General features: G+C 44.7%; 1 protein-coding gene across 1 annotated transcript; it reads right to left on the bottom strand.

Moving 5' to 3' along the window:
* Window positions 1–6,495: 6,495 nt before the first annotated feature.
* Window positions 6,496–8,261, bottom strand: LOC124292781. The gene is made up of 2 exons (XM_046730666.1): window positions 6,915–8,261; window positions 6,496–6,795 (listed from the first exon to the last, which is right to left on the bottom strand). The coding sequence occupies exon 1, from the start codon at window positions 8,258–8,260 to the stop codon at window positions 7,019–7,021; it is 1,242 nt and encodes a 413-aa protein (XP_046586622.1). The 5' UTR covers window position 8,261; the 3' UTR covers window positions 6,496–6,795; window positions 6,915–7,018.
* Between the last annotated feature and the right edge of the window lie 4,913 nt (window positions 8,262–13,174).

A 13,174-nucleotide genomic window follows, 5' to 3' on the forward strand; every position in this document is an offset into this window, starting at 1 on the left:
GCCTCTTTTTTTAATTGTTTTCAAATAAAAACAAGGGTTATTTATCAGCCAGTTATATATCATATTTGATTCTGTCTGTGAATTAAAACTCATTTCCTCTCCAAATAACTTGTAAGTTAGTTATAGAGTATTTTCAGGCTTAGCTGTGAATTTTTTTAAGTATAGCGTCGTTTATCTTGTTTACATAACGTTGGTAAATTTTGGTTCGATGTTGTGTCGAGATCTTTTTGTTTGGGGATTCTTCTGAGAAATTTTTAATGGTATTTTGATTTACTAAATCATTTGTGCTATTCGTAATACCGTTTGTTGTTTGCATTTTCACGTCTTGATTTTGATCTTGTGCTCGTCTAGTATCGTTTGATTGACTCGATGTTTTTGCCAGATCGTTATCTATGCATGTACGGAGATTTCATTATTGTTATTATTGTTATTGTTATTATTATTATTATTGATGATGATATGTTACACCTGTATGCATAAGGGAAGAGAATGTGGAGATATTTTGTGTAATTGAATATTTTATTGTAATTCTTAGACGATTCACAGTTTCCGTGTAAAAAATGTGCATGCGTCGGGTTGCAAGCCGCTGTGTTTACCGATCCAGGATTGTGAGTGGGGAGAGGTTGTGAAATTGATCAATATGGCTGTTCATGTGGCTATGCAAAAATCAAAAACCTGCACACCCACAAGCACCATTGGGTCATGTGATGGGGAAAAAAATCGGTCCACGACAAAGCAGGTAGTGGGCAGCGCGCAGTGGTGACTGGGTGGAGGGCTGCGGTGGTGGACCACCGCATCCATCAAAGAATAAAAAAATTTCACGACAAACAAGTCTGAGCCTGCACACCCCAACCCTTCTCAGCGTGGGGCATGTGATGGGAGAAATCGGTCAACGAAAAGCAGGTAGCGAGCAGTGTTTGGCGTGAGAAAAATCTTGTCTCGTCGACTCTTGACCGGATGCTTTGTGCACATACAGTTTTGGGGCTTATGACTCTTTATAGCGAACAAGTCCGAGCCTGCACGTCCCCAACCATATCAGCGTGGAGCACGTGACGGGAAAAATTGATCATCAAAAAAGCAGGTAACGATCTCTTGAGAAAATTTTCCCAGCTCATACTGTTGTCGCGTTACATTTTTGCCTGTATGTCACGAGGCGTACATCCCATGAACGATTGGCTGATTGCTTTTTGCTCGGTGGAGGGTGAGCGTGTATCCTTTCATATAAATCCGAATATCTGTTTGAAACTTCTTTAGCATTTTGAAAAATCTCTCGTGCAGAAACAGGTGTTTGACAAAGTGAGTGGTGAAAAAAGGTGTTCATTCGAAAACCCGAACACTTCAACGAGTTTCTACTTTTGTGTGTACTTTATAGAATATATATAGCGCTGCACCAATCCTCTTACGATACTGCGAATGCCGATTTAATTTCCGTAATGATTATCACATTTGATTAGTATGTTAACGAAGTTTTTCGATTTGTTTCAATTTTTCAGTATTCAGCATCATTCCCTCCCTTCCTCTCTCTCTCTCTTTCTAACCATTTATCCATTTATTTTATTCATTTTATTCATTTCATTAATTATATTTATCTCATTCATTTTATTTATTTTAATCATCTTCCTTATCTTATCCATCTTATTCATTTCATTTATTTCATTCATTTCATTTATTTCATTTATTCAATTTATTTCATTTATTTCATCTTTTTCATTCATTTTACTTATCTAATTTTGTTCACAACAACCTTCTGAAACCAACTTGTCGGTCGCGCGCCGCACAATTCACGCATCGCAACAAACGTTACACGCTTTCCAGTCGCCCGCCACAGAAGAAAGCACTACGTCACACGCGCCGCTCACGCCACCCACGCAGCCGAGCGCGTCCCACAATCAGCTCACGTGGTCTCCCGCTGCTGAAGTGGAACCGAGGCTGAGATATGAGACCACCGATCTCACCGATCGGCAGGACAACTTCGGTCTTGCCGGAATTGAATTAGACTCTACGACATCCACTGTTACGCTACGTCACCAGTACGCTACAGTTACTAAACAGTAAGCAGGCTTTACGGACCACTGCATGACTGAGTCCGTTTGCGCTCGGCATCGATGGCGGTAAGAGGTTTTTTACCAACGAGGGTTGTAAATCCTCATCAAACCAATCGGGAAAGATTTTCGATGCACTGGCTTCCTTGAGACAATTGGCTTTGACTCAAAGATGATTCAATGTTATAAGGTTTTAGTCAACAAATATATTTATCAACAGACTTGAAGTAGATTGAATACACTGTTGAGTTCGGTTGTATGAGATTCACGCGGGGTAGTGAGAAGAAGTTGTAGCAGTAGAGTAAGTTGGTCTTCTCTTCGCGTTGGTCGAAACGAATCTGATCTTAAAGGTAGGTTTTAAAAATTAACTAAGTTCCGATGGCCAAAAAACTACTGGAAGGGATAGGATTGTCCCTTCAGAGAAGGGATGAATTTTGCTTGGGAGTGGGAGTGAGCACGTGAGCCAGAAACAGAAACGTACATTCCCAATGTGCGATACACGTGCGGGCGTTTTAGGATACACGTCATAAAAAAACAAGGAACGAAAAGTGAAGATTAGAAGATTGGTAGGTAGGCAAAGGTATTTACGAGTAGAAAGTAGAGAATTTGTCGAGATTGGAAGACTGGCTGCCAGATGTGGCAGACCGGCGTAAGGAGTATCCTTTTTTGCAAATCAGTCGACGCAATTCGTCAATAAGGGATGGGAACTTCCAGCAGTTGAATAGTTTATGACCTTAAAACGTGACTAAAATGTCCACGCAGAGATTAGGATTAAAGACTGTAAAACGTGAAAAAGAATGCCGCTAATTCACAGCGCGGATTCAACAGAGTCCTTTCACCTGGCACCAGTCAGTCCAACCAAAAGGGCAAGCTCCCTCAATCCCCCAGTTCCGTGGGTGCTACAACCGGTTGATCTTCTATCAAGGCCTCTGACAAGGCCACCAAGCATTTTGCTGTCGCTGTGGGACGTCCGACGAGCCAGGGTCACCTCTCCGAGCTACAACCGCAGCATCCCGGCAGCGGTCTCTCCATTTGTAGAATCACCACCCACCTACGTGTCAACGGCCACTCAGACAACACCATCTGATAGCGAGTGGGAACCGTCACTACCACCGACCGGACCAGAGAATCGCCGTCCTCCAACGCCGCCTAGCTCACCAGAGAGCCATTACACGCCGCCACCGAGCACCGCACCGATTCGTCGCCGCACATCATCGCTGCAGCCTCCACCGCGGTGCAATAAGACCACGACAATCCCTTCCCTCACGTGGCAACCAAATAACTGACTACCTTGTATATATATATATATGTAAATAGACAATAAATAAATAAGGTGTATATACAACAACATCAAATTCTCATCTTTGACACCACAGCGATCAACTCCTTCCACGCGGCTCGGTCAAAAAAGCTAACAACAAATAGTGAACAAATTTATTCAATTTATTTAATTTATTCAATTTATTTCATTTCTTTTATTTATTTTAATTATTTTATTCATTTTATTTATTTCATTTATTTCATTTATTTTATTTATTTTATTTATTCTATTTATTCCATTCATTTTATTCATTTCATTAATTCTATTCACATTATTTATTTTATTTATTTTATTCATTTCATTGATTTCATTTTTATTTTGTAACAATTAATAATTAATTTATTTTCGCATTTGTGTGTGTGTGTGTGTGCGTCTGTGTGGGCCGAGGGTCGAGGGGGAAGCTAGGGGGGGGGAGAGAGAGAGAGAGAGAGAGAGAGAGAGAGAGAGAGAGAGAGAGGAGAGAGGGAGAGAGGGAGAGAGGGAGAGAGGGAGAGAGGGAGAGAGGGAGAGAGGGAGAGAGGGAGAGAGGGAGAGAGGGAGAGAGGGAGAGAGGGAGAGAGGGAGAGAGGGAGAGAGGGAGAGAGGGAGAGAGGGAGAGAGGGAGAGAGAGAGAGAGATAGAGAGAGAGAGAGAGAGAGAGAGAGAGAGAGAGAGAGAGAGAGAGAGAGAGAGAGAGAGAGAGAGAGAGAGATGTTTTATTATGCCCGAGCACTTTGCCCGAAAACTTTGGGGCAAGAGAAAAACTACAGTGTACGAAAAGTATTATAAAAGTATATAAGTATAAAAGCAAAATAAAATTAAGTAAAATAAGATAAAATAAAATAAAATAAAATGTAATAGAAATATATAAAATGATAAAATTTTGATAGATTAAAGTAAAGTGAGTAGATTAAATGAAAAACACAATCAAATAAGCAAGATAAAATAAAACAAAAATAAACTAGCACTACGCAATACTATTACTTCAGGTAATTTAATGATAGATTGGCTTTCAGTAACTCATGAATATAACACGCAACACCTTCACATCCCTTTCCTATTCTATCATGACGAATAATAAAATAGTTCGGAATCTTGACAAGATCATAAGAAATTTCAGGCTTGAGCCATGCTTCAGATATGGAAATAAAATAATAAAAATATTCGCTAAGATATGATTTGATGTAATCTATATGGACCAATAACAAGTTTGCATTAAATTGACAGATTTTAAAGTACATAGAACTATCGTGCAATGTCACTGCTTTTCGACAGTTCTGTACATGATTTAATCAACCTAACTTGTCAAGATCAGCCTCCGAGGTAATACGAATAAGCTGAGATCCGTCTTGCTTACGTGCATAGATTTGACCCCCTCCCTAGACCATACATATTTGCAATTTTTGTCAGACGCGATCTTCTTAGTTTTGCGCAACAAATTATACGTGTTAGGGTGAAGAAACTCGTTGACAAAAATATTACCGAGTTTATCACACGCAAAAACATCTCTAACCGCTAATGTGCCGTGCGAACGCTTCTTCCTTATAATATGGCTGCTAGTCTTAGAGGATTTAAAGAAAACGATAAATGATTTTGATGCCTCTCTAGTGTTATCCTGCTCAGGATTTTGGCTCGACGGAGATCTGCGGGTGATTATGCGAATGTCGAGTATGTCAGAAGCAAGTTCAGGGACACCGAGTACAGTCAGAACCTTAGTAACAACTTCTAACGGATTATCAGTAACTGTAAATGGTATACCAGCAATGGTGATCTGGGCAGAGGAGTTGACAGGTGTATTGGCTAATGAATCTCGTAAAGAATCAATTTCCCTAGTTAGTAACATGTTGCTGGCCTCTAATTGTGCTATGCTATCACCTTGATCACTCACTGTTTTGACAATATTTTCAATGGTATTAAGTTTAGATGCCATATTAGAATTAAATGTATTCTGACAGTTAATGAAAGCATTAAGTGTTTCAACATTTTTATTTAGAAGGGCTGCTATCGAGTCTAGAGTTTTGCCCGATTGAGACATGACAGGTGTATCAACAATACAAGTGAACTGCTCTCTGATATTTTGAGAACTACTCGATGGCGTGTTACCAAGATTTTTATAGCAACAAGGACTAGAGTTTCTACTACTCGTATAGTATGTGTAACACCCTGGATGAAAACTTTTTGAGCAGTCGACACACCTGAGTTTTTCACCGGCTACAAGCCGTTTGCACTTAAAGCAAGTATCAGACATGCAACCGATTTGGTGTAATGAGAGTAACAAAAATACCAGCTGAGAGAAATGTCACAGAGACGTGGTAGAAGGTCGTGTAGATACTAATACACCGCATAAATCGCACTCACGATAGACACGCACACGCTGAAGCACACAGGAACCAAGCATTCACGTCAACAGGTACTTGAAGATTAATTTCAGCTTCGGTGTAATATTTCAGAGAAATTCCCTAGCGGTCGTCCAATGGGAAGAGGAAAGGTAGCGTAGGAGTTGTAAACAGCAAAATCGTCCGTCAACTGACAAGTCGTTCCAGTCAAGAATTATAGGTTATAGAATACCAGTCTTCAGTTTATTGCCTCGTCCCGTAGCTCAAAAGAGAGAGCAACAACGATTTATAGGTCAAATTTTTGCGAGAGCGACAGGGGAGGAAAAAAACCTGGAAGAAGAGCCCGAAAACGGGCAGGAAACAGCAGAAAATGGCCAGAACAGGAGGGTAACAGAAAGTGGACTAGATAGGTACTCACCAATCCGAGAGAGAGAGAGAGAGAGAGAGAGGGAGAGAGGGAGGGAGGGAGGGAGGGAGGGAGGGAGGGAGGGAGGGAGGGAGGGAGGGAGGGAGGGAGGGAGGGAGGGAGGGAGGGAGGGAGGTAGGGAGGGAGGGAGGGAGGTAGGGAGGGAGGGAGGGAGGGAGGGAGAGAGAGAGAGAGAGAGAGAGAGAGAGAGAGAGAGAGAGAGAGAGAGAGAGAGAGAGAGAGAGAGAGAGAGAGAGAGAGAGATTTATTTTGATTTTATGCCGTGGCCCGTAGGAGCCAATGGGCAAGTTGAACAGAGACAGAGAAAATAGAATATAAAATAAAATATAAAATAAAATAAAATAAAATAGAATATCTTAATAGTATAAACATAAACAGGAAGAGTAACAGCAAACTTATAATACTAAATAGATGTAATACTATACAGTTATAAATAGGAAAAGAAAATAGAGAAGTACATTTCTGAGAATTATTAGGGGTAATGTAACAAGATAACAAAATAACACTTACAATTACGATAATGAGGTAGGGAATAGACTTAACCTAAAAGGGGGTGAACGAAAACTAAGTAATCAAAGCCTCGGCGACGGTGCTAGGTTGACGGCTGCTAACTCCAATGCGAAAAGCCGATCGAAGAGTTTAGCCTTGAAGACCGCCAGAGAGGAGGATTGCCGGAGTGATAGAGGTAGGCTGTGCCAGAAATATATAGCCGACAGGAGAAATGAATTTCGGTAGCAAGTCGTGCGATGAGCGGGGATATGAAATGATGCTGGGTAGTCTGTAGTTGCAAGCCTCAAAGAGCGACGTACGTCGGGATATTAAAGAAACTGCAGTCGAGAGTGGCATCAGGAATAGAAGAGGTGGAGCCGCAATCCAGTCCAACGAGGGTAGATTCAGATGGCTTCGACATTAGTCAAGTACGATGCGAGAGTAGTTGAAGATCGGCCTCAGATTTTATCAGGATGTGATCAGAGGACGCATCCCGCTTGACGTATACTAATCCATTTCGGGTCCAGATGAAGCGATAGCCTCTCTCCTTGGCATAGGCTCTCACCTTTCCTAGAAATTTGGAAAGAGTAGGGGGCAGATGCTCGTTGATGAAAATAGGAGTCCGGGGCTGATCGTGCGGCAAGCCAAGCTGATTTGCATAAATGGGGCCTTTAGCTCTTTTGGCGGCAAGTAGGCGATTCCGACATTGGACGGATCTGAGTTTGCATAGAATCAATCGAGGCTTGTTGGAATCCAATGTGCTTTTGATGCGCCCAATCTCCAGAACATCGGTAGGCGGCACGTCAACAGAGAGTTGGGTTGTAAGGGCGCCAAATGTAGCCAAGAGATCCTCGCCTTCTAGCTCGGGAACTGCAGAGATAATTAAGTCGCTGTTTAAAGAGTTTCGCTCCAGAGACGCCAGCCTGTCCGTCAGATTTGTGTTGCACAATTTTAACTCGGTATTTGATGTCACAAGACGGGTGATCTCAGCCGCCTGTGATTTACTGGTATCCTCGAGGTTGTCGATACGAGTACTGAGAAGTGCATTTTTGTTGGTGAGATCCTCTACTTTTGCCGTGAGGCTGCTGAACATCTCCGTTGTGGATATTGAGAGCTGATCAAACTTGGATGTCAACGATTCTAATTTAGCTGGCAGCAAGGTCAGACCATCGATTTTAGCCAAGAGCTCTGCGGACTCTCGAGCACGGGAGTGCGAATTTTCCTCTAAACCTTTCACTTTAGTAGAAAGTTCACCAACCTTATCAGGCAAGGTTACCAATTTGTCAAGTTTTGCATTGATAGCTAACGACTGCTTCGAAGAGGCTTCAATAGCTGCAAGGAGCGTTTCGAGCGAAGGCGAACCTGTGGGAGGAACTAGAAGCGATGCAGGTGTGCCAACCTCAGGCAGAGGAGTAACAGTTCCAGCGGTATCGACGGAGAAGGGAGCAGCCGGTGTTGAGTATGTGGCAGCAGCTTGGGCCGTGCAAAACTTGCATCTTGCAGCCGGTCTACCATTGGCCTTTGTAACTTTCGTCGCTTGGGCGCAACTGGGATGGAAATAACCAAGGCATTTGTAGCAACAGATAGGTGATTTGACATCCTTTTTGCATCCTTTGCATAATCTTGTTGCTGCCTGTGCAGAAGTCTCGGTATTGTCGTCGGACATGATAAGGCTGATGTGTATAGAGTGGACAGAGTCAGGCGGATTTACACGTGACGACGTGAGGAACGGGTTAGAAAGAAAGTAAACAAATACGCTATGGCGATAATAGAGTGTGTTAATCCTCAGAGATCAAAGATCACAATAGCACAGACACAACCACGCACTGACACACTACGTTTGCACATGTACACCAGCTAGAATTTGAAAATTGTAAAAGTCGGCAATAAATGCAATGTATGCACACTAGAACTGGACACTGACAGTATTGAAGGGAACGGAGGCGATTTCACTACAACTTGTCCATAGGTGAATAATTGAAAATTTGATTTAAAGGTGACAGAGAGAGTTTGACTCAGGAGGCGAAATTTACGTGACAGTTGACGTTGACAGTTCCCAGAGAGAGAGAGAGAGAGAGAGAGAGAGAGAGAGAGAGAGAGAGAGAGAGAGAGATTTGTTTATTTGTCCATGACAATGTTGGACAAGAACAGGACTACCTGCATTTACAGTGAAAACATGCAGGTAGACTAGACAAAGACAGAGTGTGAACAGAAAAGATACAGAGATAGTTACAGAATTAGATGTGGAAAGAAAAAGATACAGAGTGCTTAAATCTAGGAAACCTCATCTAACTTAAGCTACAGGAGGACGAGACGAGGAAACCAGAACCAGCTTTGCCAGGGACGGAGATGATGTCAGGCGAGATAAGGTTGGGGGGGGGACTACGTCCTGTCAAATTCCGTATCGAACAGATACTGTCGAAGGCGGGAGCGGAAAACGGTGACTGAGGAAGACTCACGCAGTTCCTGAGGGAGAGACTCCCAGAAGAGGATACCGGAAACCGCGAAGGACCTGCGGTAGGTCTCGGTGACGAAACGAGGGACAATGTGGCTACCCCTCACGAGCCTGCTGGATCCAGGTGCGCTGGCAGGGCGAGTGACAAAGAGGGCACGCAAATAGTCTGGCGCGCCGATGTGTAGGACGCCAAAGAGCAGGCTACCAAGAAAGTAGAGTCTGCGATCACGCACAGAGAGCCAACCAAGAGCTCGACGGTGAGGAGTGATGTGCTCATCTCTAGCAGCCCCGCAAACAAAGCGGGTACAACAGTTGAGTAGACGTTGCAGGCGGGTGTTAAGTACGCCAGGAATATCATTAAAGACTACTGAGCAGTAATCCAGGAACGGGAAGATCAGGGCCGTTACGAGGTAGTAGCGCAAGGAGAAAGTGAGCAATTTACGGGAGACAGAAAGCTGGCGGAGAGCGAAGTGCACTCGCCCAGACACAGCATCAACGTGGGGAGTCCAGGAGAGCGAGCTGTCGAAAATTAGCCCCAAGTTCCGCACGGTGCGGAAGAAGGGGACAGGAACTCCATTGACTACCACTGGCGGAAGAGGCGTAGCGTTAAGTCTAGTGACCAACGAGGAGCTACCGAGAATGATGGCCTGGGTCTTGGAGGCGTTGAGAGAGAGGGAGTTAGCACGAGACCACTCCTGGATCGCTGCAACGTCGAGATTTAAGCGCGCAATGGCCTCCGGAACCTCAGCTGCAGGGCACTGAAGGTAAACTTGTAAGTCGTCGGCGTATAACAGGTGTTCGGTGTGACGAAGAGCGCGTGCGATGTCGTTGATGAAAGCAACAAAGAGCAGTGGACCCAGAACGGAGCCCTGGGGGACTCCTTGATCAAGGGATGCCCAGGAGGAAAGTTCCCCAGAAGGGCCAACCACTGCCTGCGAGCGGCCTCGGACGTAACTGGATGTCCAGGTCAAGGCGTGCTGTGAGAAACCGAGCGCCAGGAGCTTGGCGAGAAGCAAGGCGTGAGGGATGGAGTCGAACGCCTTGCTGAAATCGAACAGTACGACGATAGTGACCAGGCGGTCGTTGACGCCGCGACGCACATCGTCCGCGAGCTTGAGAAGGGCAGTTTGCGTGCTAAGGCCCGGGTGGAAGCCGGACTGTCGAGAGTCGAGCAGAGAGCGGCTCTCCAGATAAGTCAGCATCTGAAGGAGCACGACGCGTTCAAGCACCTTAGACAAAAGGCATAAATTCGCGATGGGACGCATCTGCTGGAGAGAGGTGGGAGACTTGACCTTGGCCAACGGGATGATACGGGCCTTCTTCCAAGACGCCGGGAAAACACCGGAGTTGAGGGACTGGTTGACGAGAAGCAGCAGGAATGGAAAAATGGCCGGAAGGGCGTCCTTAATGTTGCGGAGTGAGAGGTCATCAACCCCCCGGGATTGAGACGAGAAGTGAAAGATCGCACTGTGAAGGGCAGCCGGAGACGCGTCGGCAAAGTAGAATAAAGTGTCATCATAAGTAGGCGGGGGTAGGCCGCGAAAGAACTCCTCGACCTCCTGAGATGCTCCAGGACGGCAGGATACCGCCGCGAAATGAATATTTAGTTCATCTAGAGTGAACCCTGCACAGTCGCTAATCTGGGAGGAGGCTAGCCCGAGGGATCGAAGCTCATTCCAGAGGGCCCGGGAGCCGGAGGCATTAGACAACCGGTCGGCATAGAAAGCGGTGCGGGCCGCAGAGATGCGCCTGTGGAGGGCATCGCGGGAGCCGCGGTAGGAGAGAAGATCGGTCCCGTTGCGAGTGCGCTTGTACCGTCGGTAGAGAGCATCTCTCTCTTGCTCAAGGGCCCGCAGGTCAGGGGTGATCCAGGGCGGGGCGCGACGCTTGGAGAGAAATGTGCGGGTGGGTGCCAGTAGGTCCAAGGCGGTGGTGAGATTACCCTGGAGACGCTGTAGCAGCTCATCAGCGGAGGCAGGTGGAAAGAAGCAGTCCCAATTCATAGAGTCAAGAGAGCGGGCAAACTCATCAGTTGAGAAGTTACGATAGGAGCGTGAGGTGATAAGCCGCTGGTTCGAGGGAGCGGGCATTGCAAGGGTCACGTAAATTAGGTCGTGCCCAGCAATGAAGGGGGTCTCCGATTGTCCAAAGTCAGCGACAGCGTCAGGGTCACTAACGAGACAGAGATCCAGAAGAGAGTCAGCGGTGGATGTGTGATGAGTGGCCATGAAGGGCACCAAGTGAAGCGCGTGTGACTGACAAAATGAGCGAATGTTATCGGCCTCGTAGGAGTCAGCGAGCTGATTCGCGTTAAAATCGCCCAGGACAATAGAGAGAGCGTAACCGGGTGAGTAGAGGTCAAAATCCGATTCGAATAGGGCCAGGTTGGCCGTCTTTGGCGGGCGATAAACTACCGAGACCAGAAGTGGGGACAGGCCAGGAGCCTTGACTTCGGCCACGAGGTACTCAGGGAGAGCAGAGTATGGAGCCGGAGATGCCGCGAGGATACGTCCACGCAGTGGGTCACGGAGGTACAGAGCAACCCCACCGCCCACTTTACCAGCACGATCATTTCGGAGGATGGAGAAACCGGGTAAAGCGACTGAAGAGTCGGAGACTTCAGTGTGAAGCCAGGACTCGCTAACGGCGACGACGTGGTATGGGGAGGCGGCGAAATGGTAGCGGAGATAGTCCATGTGGCCACGGATGGAGTTGGCGTTAATAGGATAAGAGAGGGAGAGAGGGAGAGAGGGAGAGGGAGAGAGAGAGAGAGAGAGAACGAACGCCGCGGGTCGAGGGGCAGCTAGGGGGGAGCGCGACATTGTATGATCCAGAACCGGCGTATATACACTACTTTTCATTTCTTACGCGGAAATTCATGAAACGGATTATTTCTACGTATAGTAATGTAGGACTCTGAATTTTTATTTCATTTTTCATCGATAAAAAATTGAACGATATCCCCACTTTGACTCAAAACATATAGGTATGTATATAGGTGTATTACTGAAAATTGCAAGGCCAATGAGTTGGCACTGGTTTCATAATTATGACGATATTGGAAGAAGTTTGGATGATTATTTGTTCATATATCTGATCAAATTTTTATGTATTATCTATTTTTATAATTTCCTAAAAATCATAAAATGAAATGGCTGAAAATACGCATACGAATAAAAATTGAATCTAGCTAACTGTGTATGTTTTTCACTATACACAAGTGAAGATCTTATTAGTATTGTTACAAAGGGTGAAATCACCCGTTTTGTCCCCTTTTAAATGATCTAGTAGTCATCATAGATAAAAGACGTTTATAAACCTCTTATGTCTTTAAAAAGAATAAGGTTGCTGCGTCAACCGACATTATTGTAAAAACAGTCAGTCTCTAGACTTTAAAAAGAGAGCTTGTGTCTAAATACATCTATTTTCTTTCTAAAATATTCCTTGATCGTGAGATTTCTTTGGCTCGGCGTTCGCTTAAATCGCACAGAGAACTCTTTGATTCTCTTAGATCTTTCTTAATTTCCCCTCGTTGTTACAGTATAATAAAATATTTTTCAAACAACGCTCTTCAAGAAGTAATTAATTTTATATTTCACTGTAAATGTTAACTGGCATAACTGAAAAATGTTTCGTACGATCACGTTAAACTATAGTATGAAATTGTATTTTGAATTTGATTCAATCAAATTAATTCCTATAGATTTTCATCAAGTTTATAAAGTTCCATTCGGTAGGCCGATTCATTTTTTCATGAAGACGAGGGGCTTCGCCCCTGCGCGCTCCGCGCGCCAACCCCACCTCGGCGCTACGCGCCTCACTATTTCCTTATGCATTGTCTATTAGACAGGTGAATTCATTAATGTCGATTTGATGACAGGTCTGCAACTGTTGATCGGTTGTTTCCGATCAACCCGACATTGCTATTGGCTCCCTATGCGGGTCTGCTTAGATTATTTTCGTAAACGAATCCACTCACATGTACAAAACTCCCGAAGCCATGCAACCCCAATTGCATTCCGCGACTTATTTTGTTATAGTTATTATTTTCAGATTTTTTTTACGTTCATCTACGTATAGAGATATATAGTTTACTGCGTCTGGTTTATAAGTACAAATAATTCA

Source organism: Neodiprion lecontei, chromosome 1 (genome assembly GCF_021901455.1).
Source record: "Neodiprion lecontei isolate iyNeoLeco1 chromosome 1, iyNeoLeco1.1, whole genome shotgun sequence".
Taxonomy (NCBI): domain Eukaryota; kingdom Metazoa; phylum Arthropoda; class Insecta; order Hymenoptera; family Diprionidae; genus Neodiprion; species Neodiprion lecontei.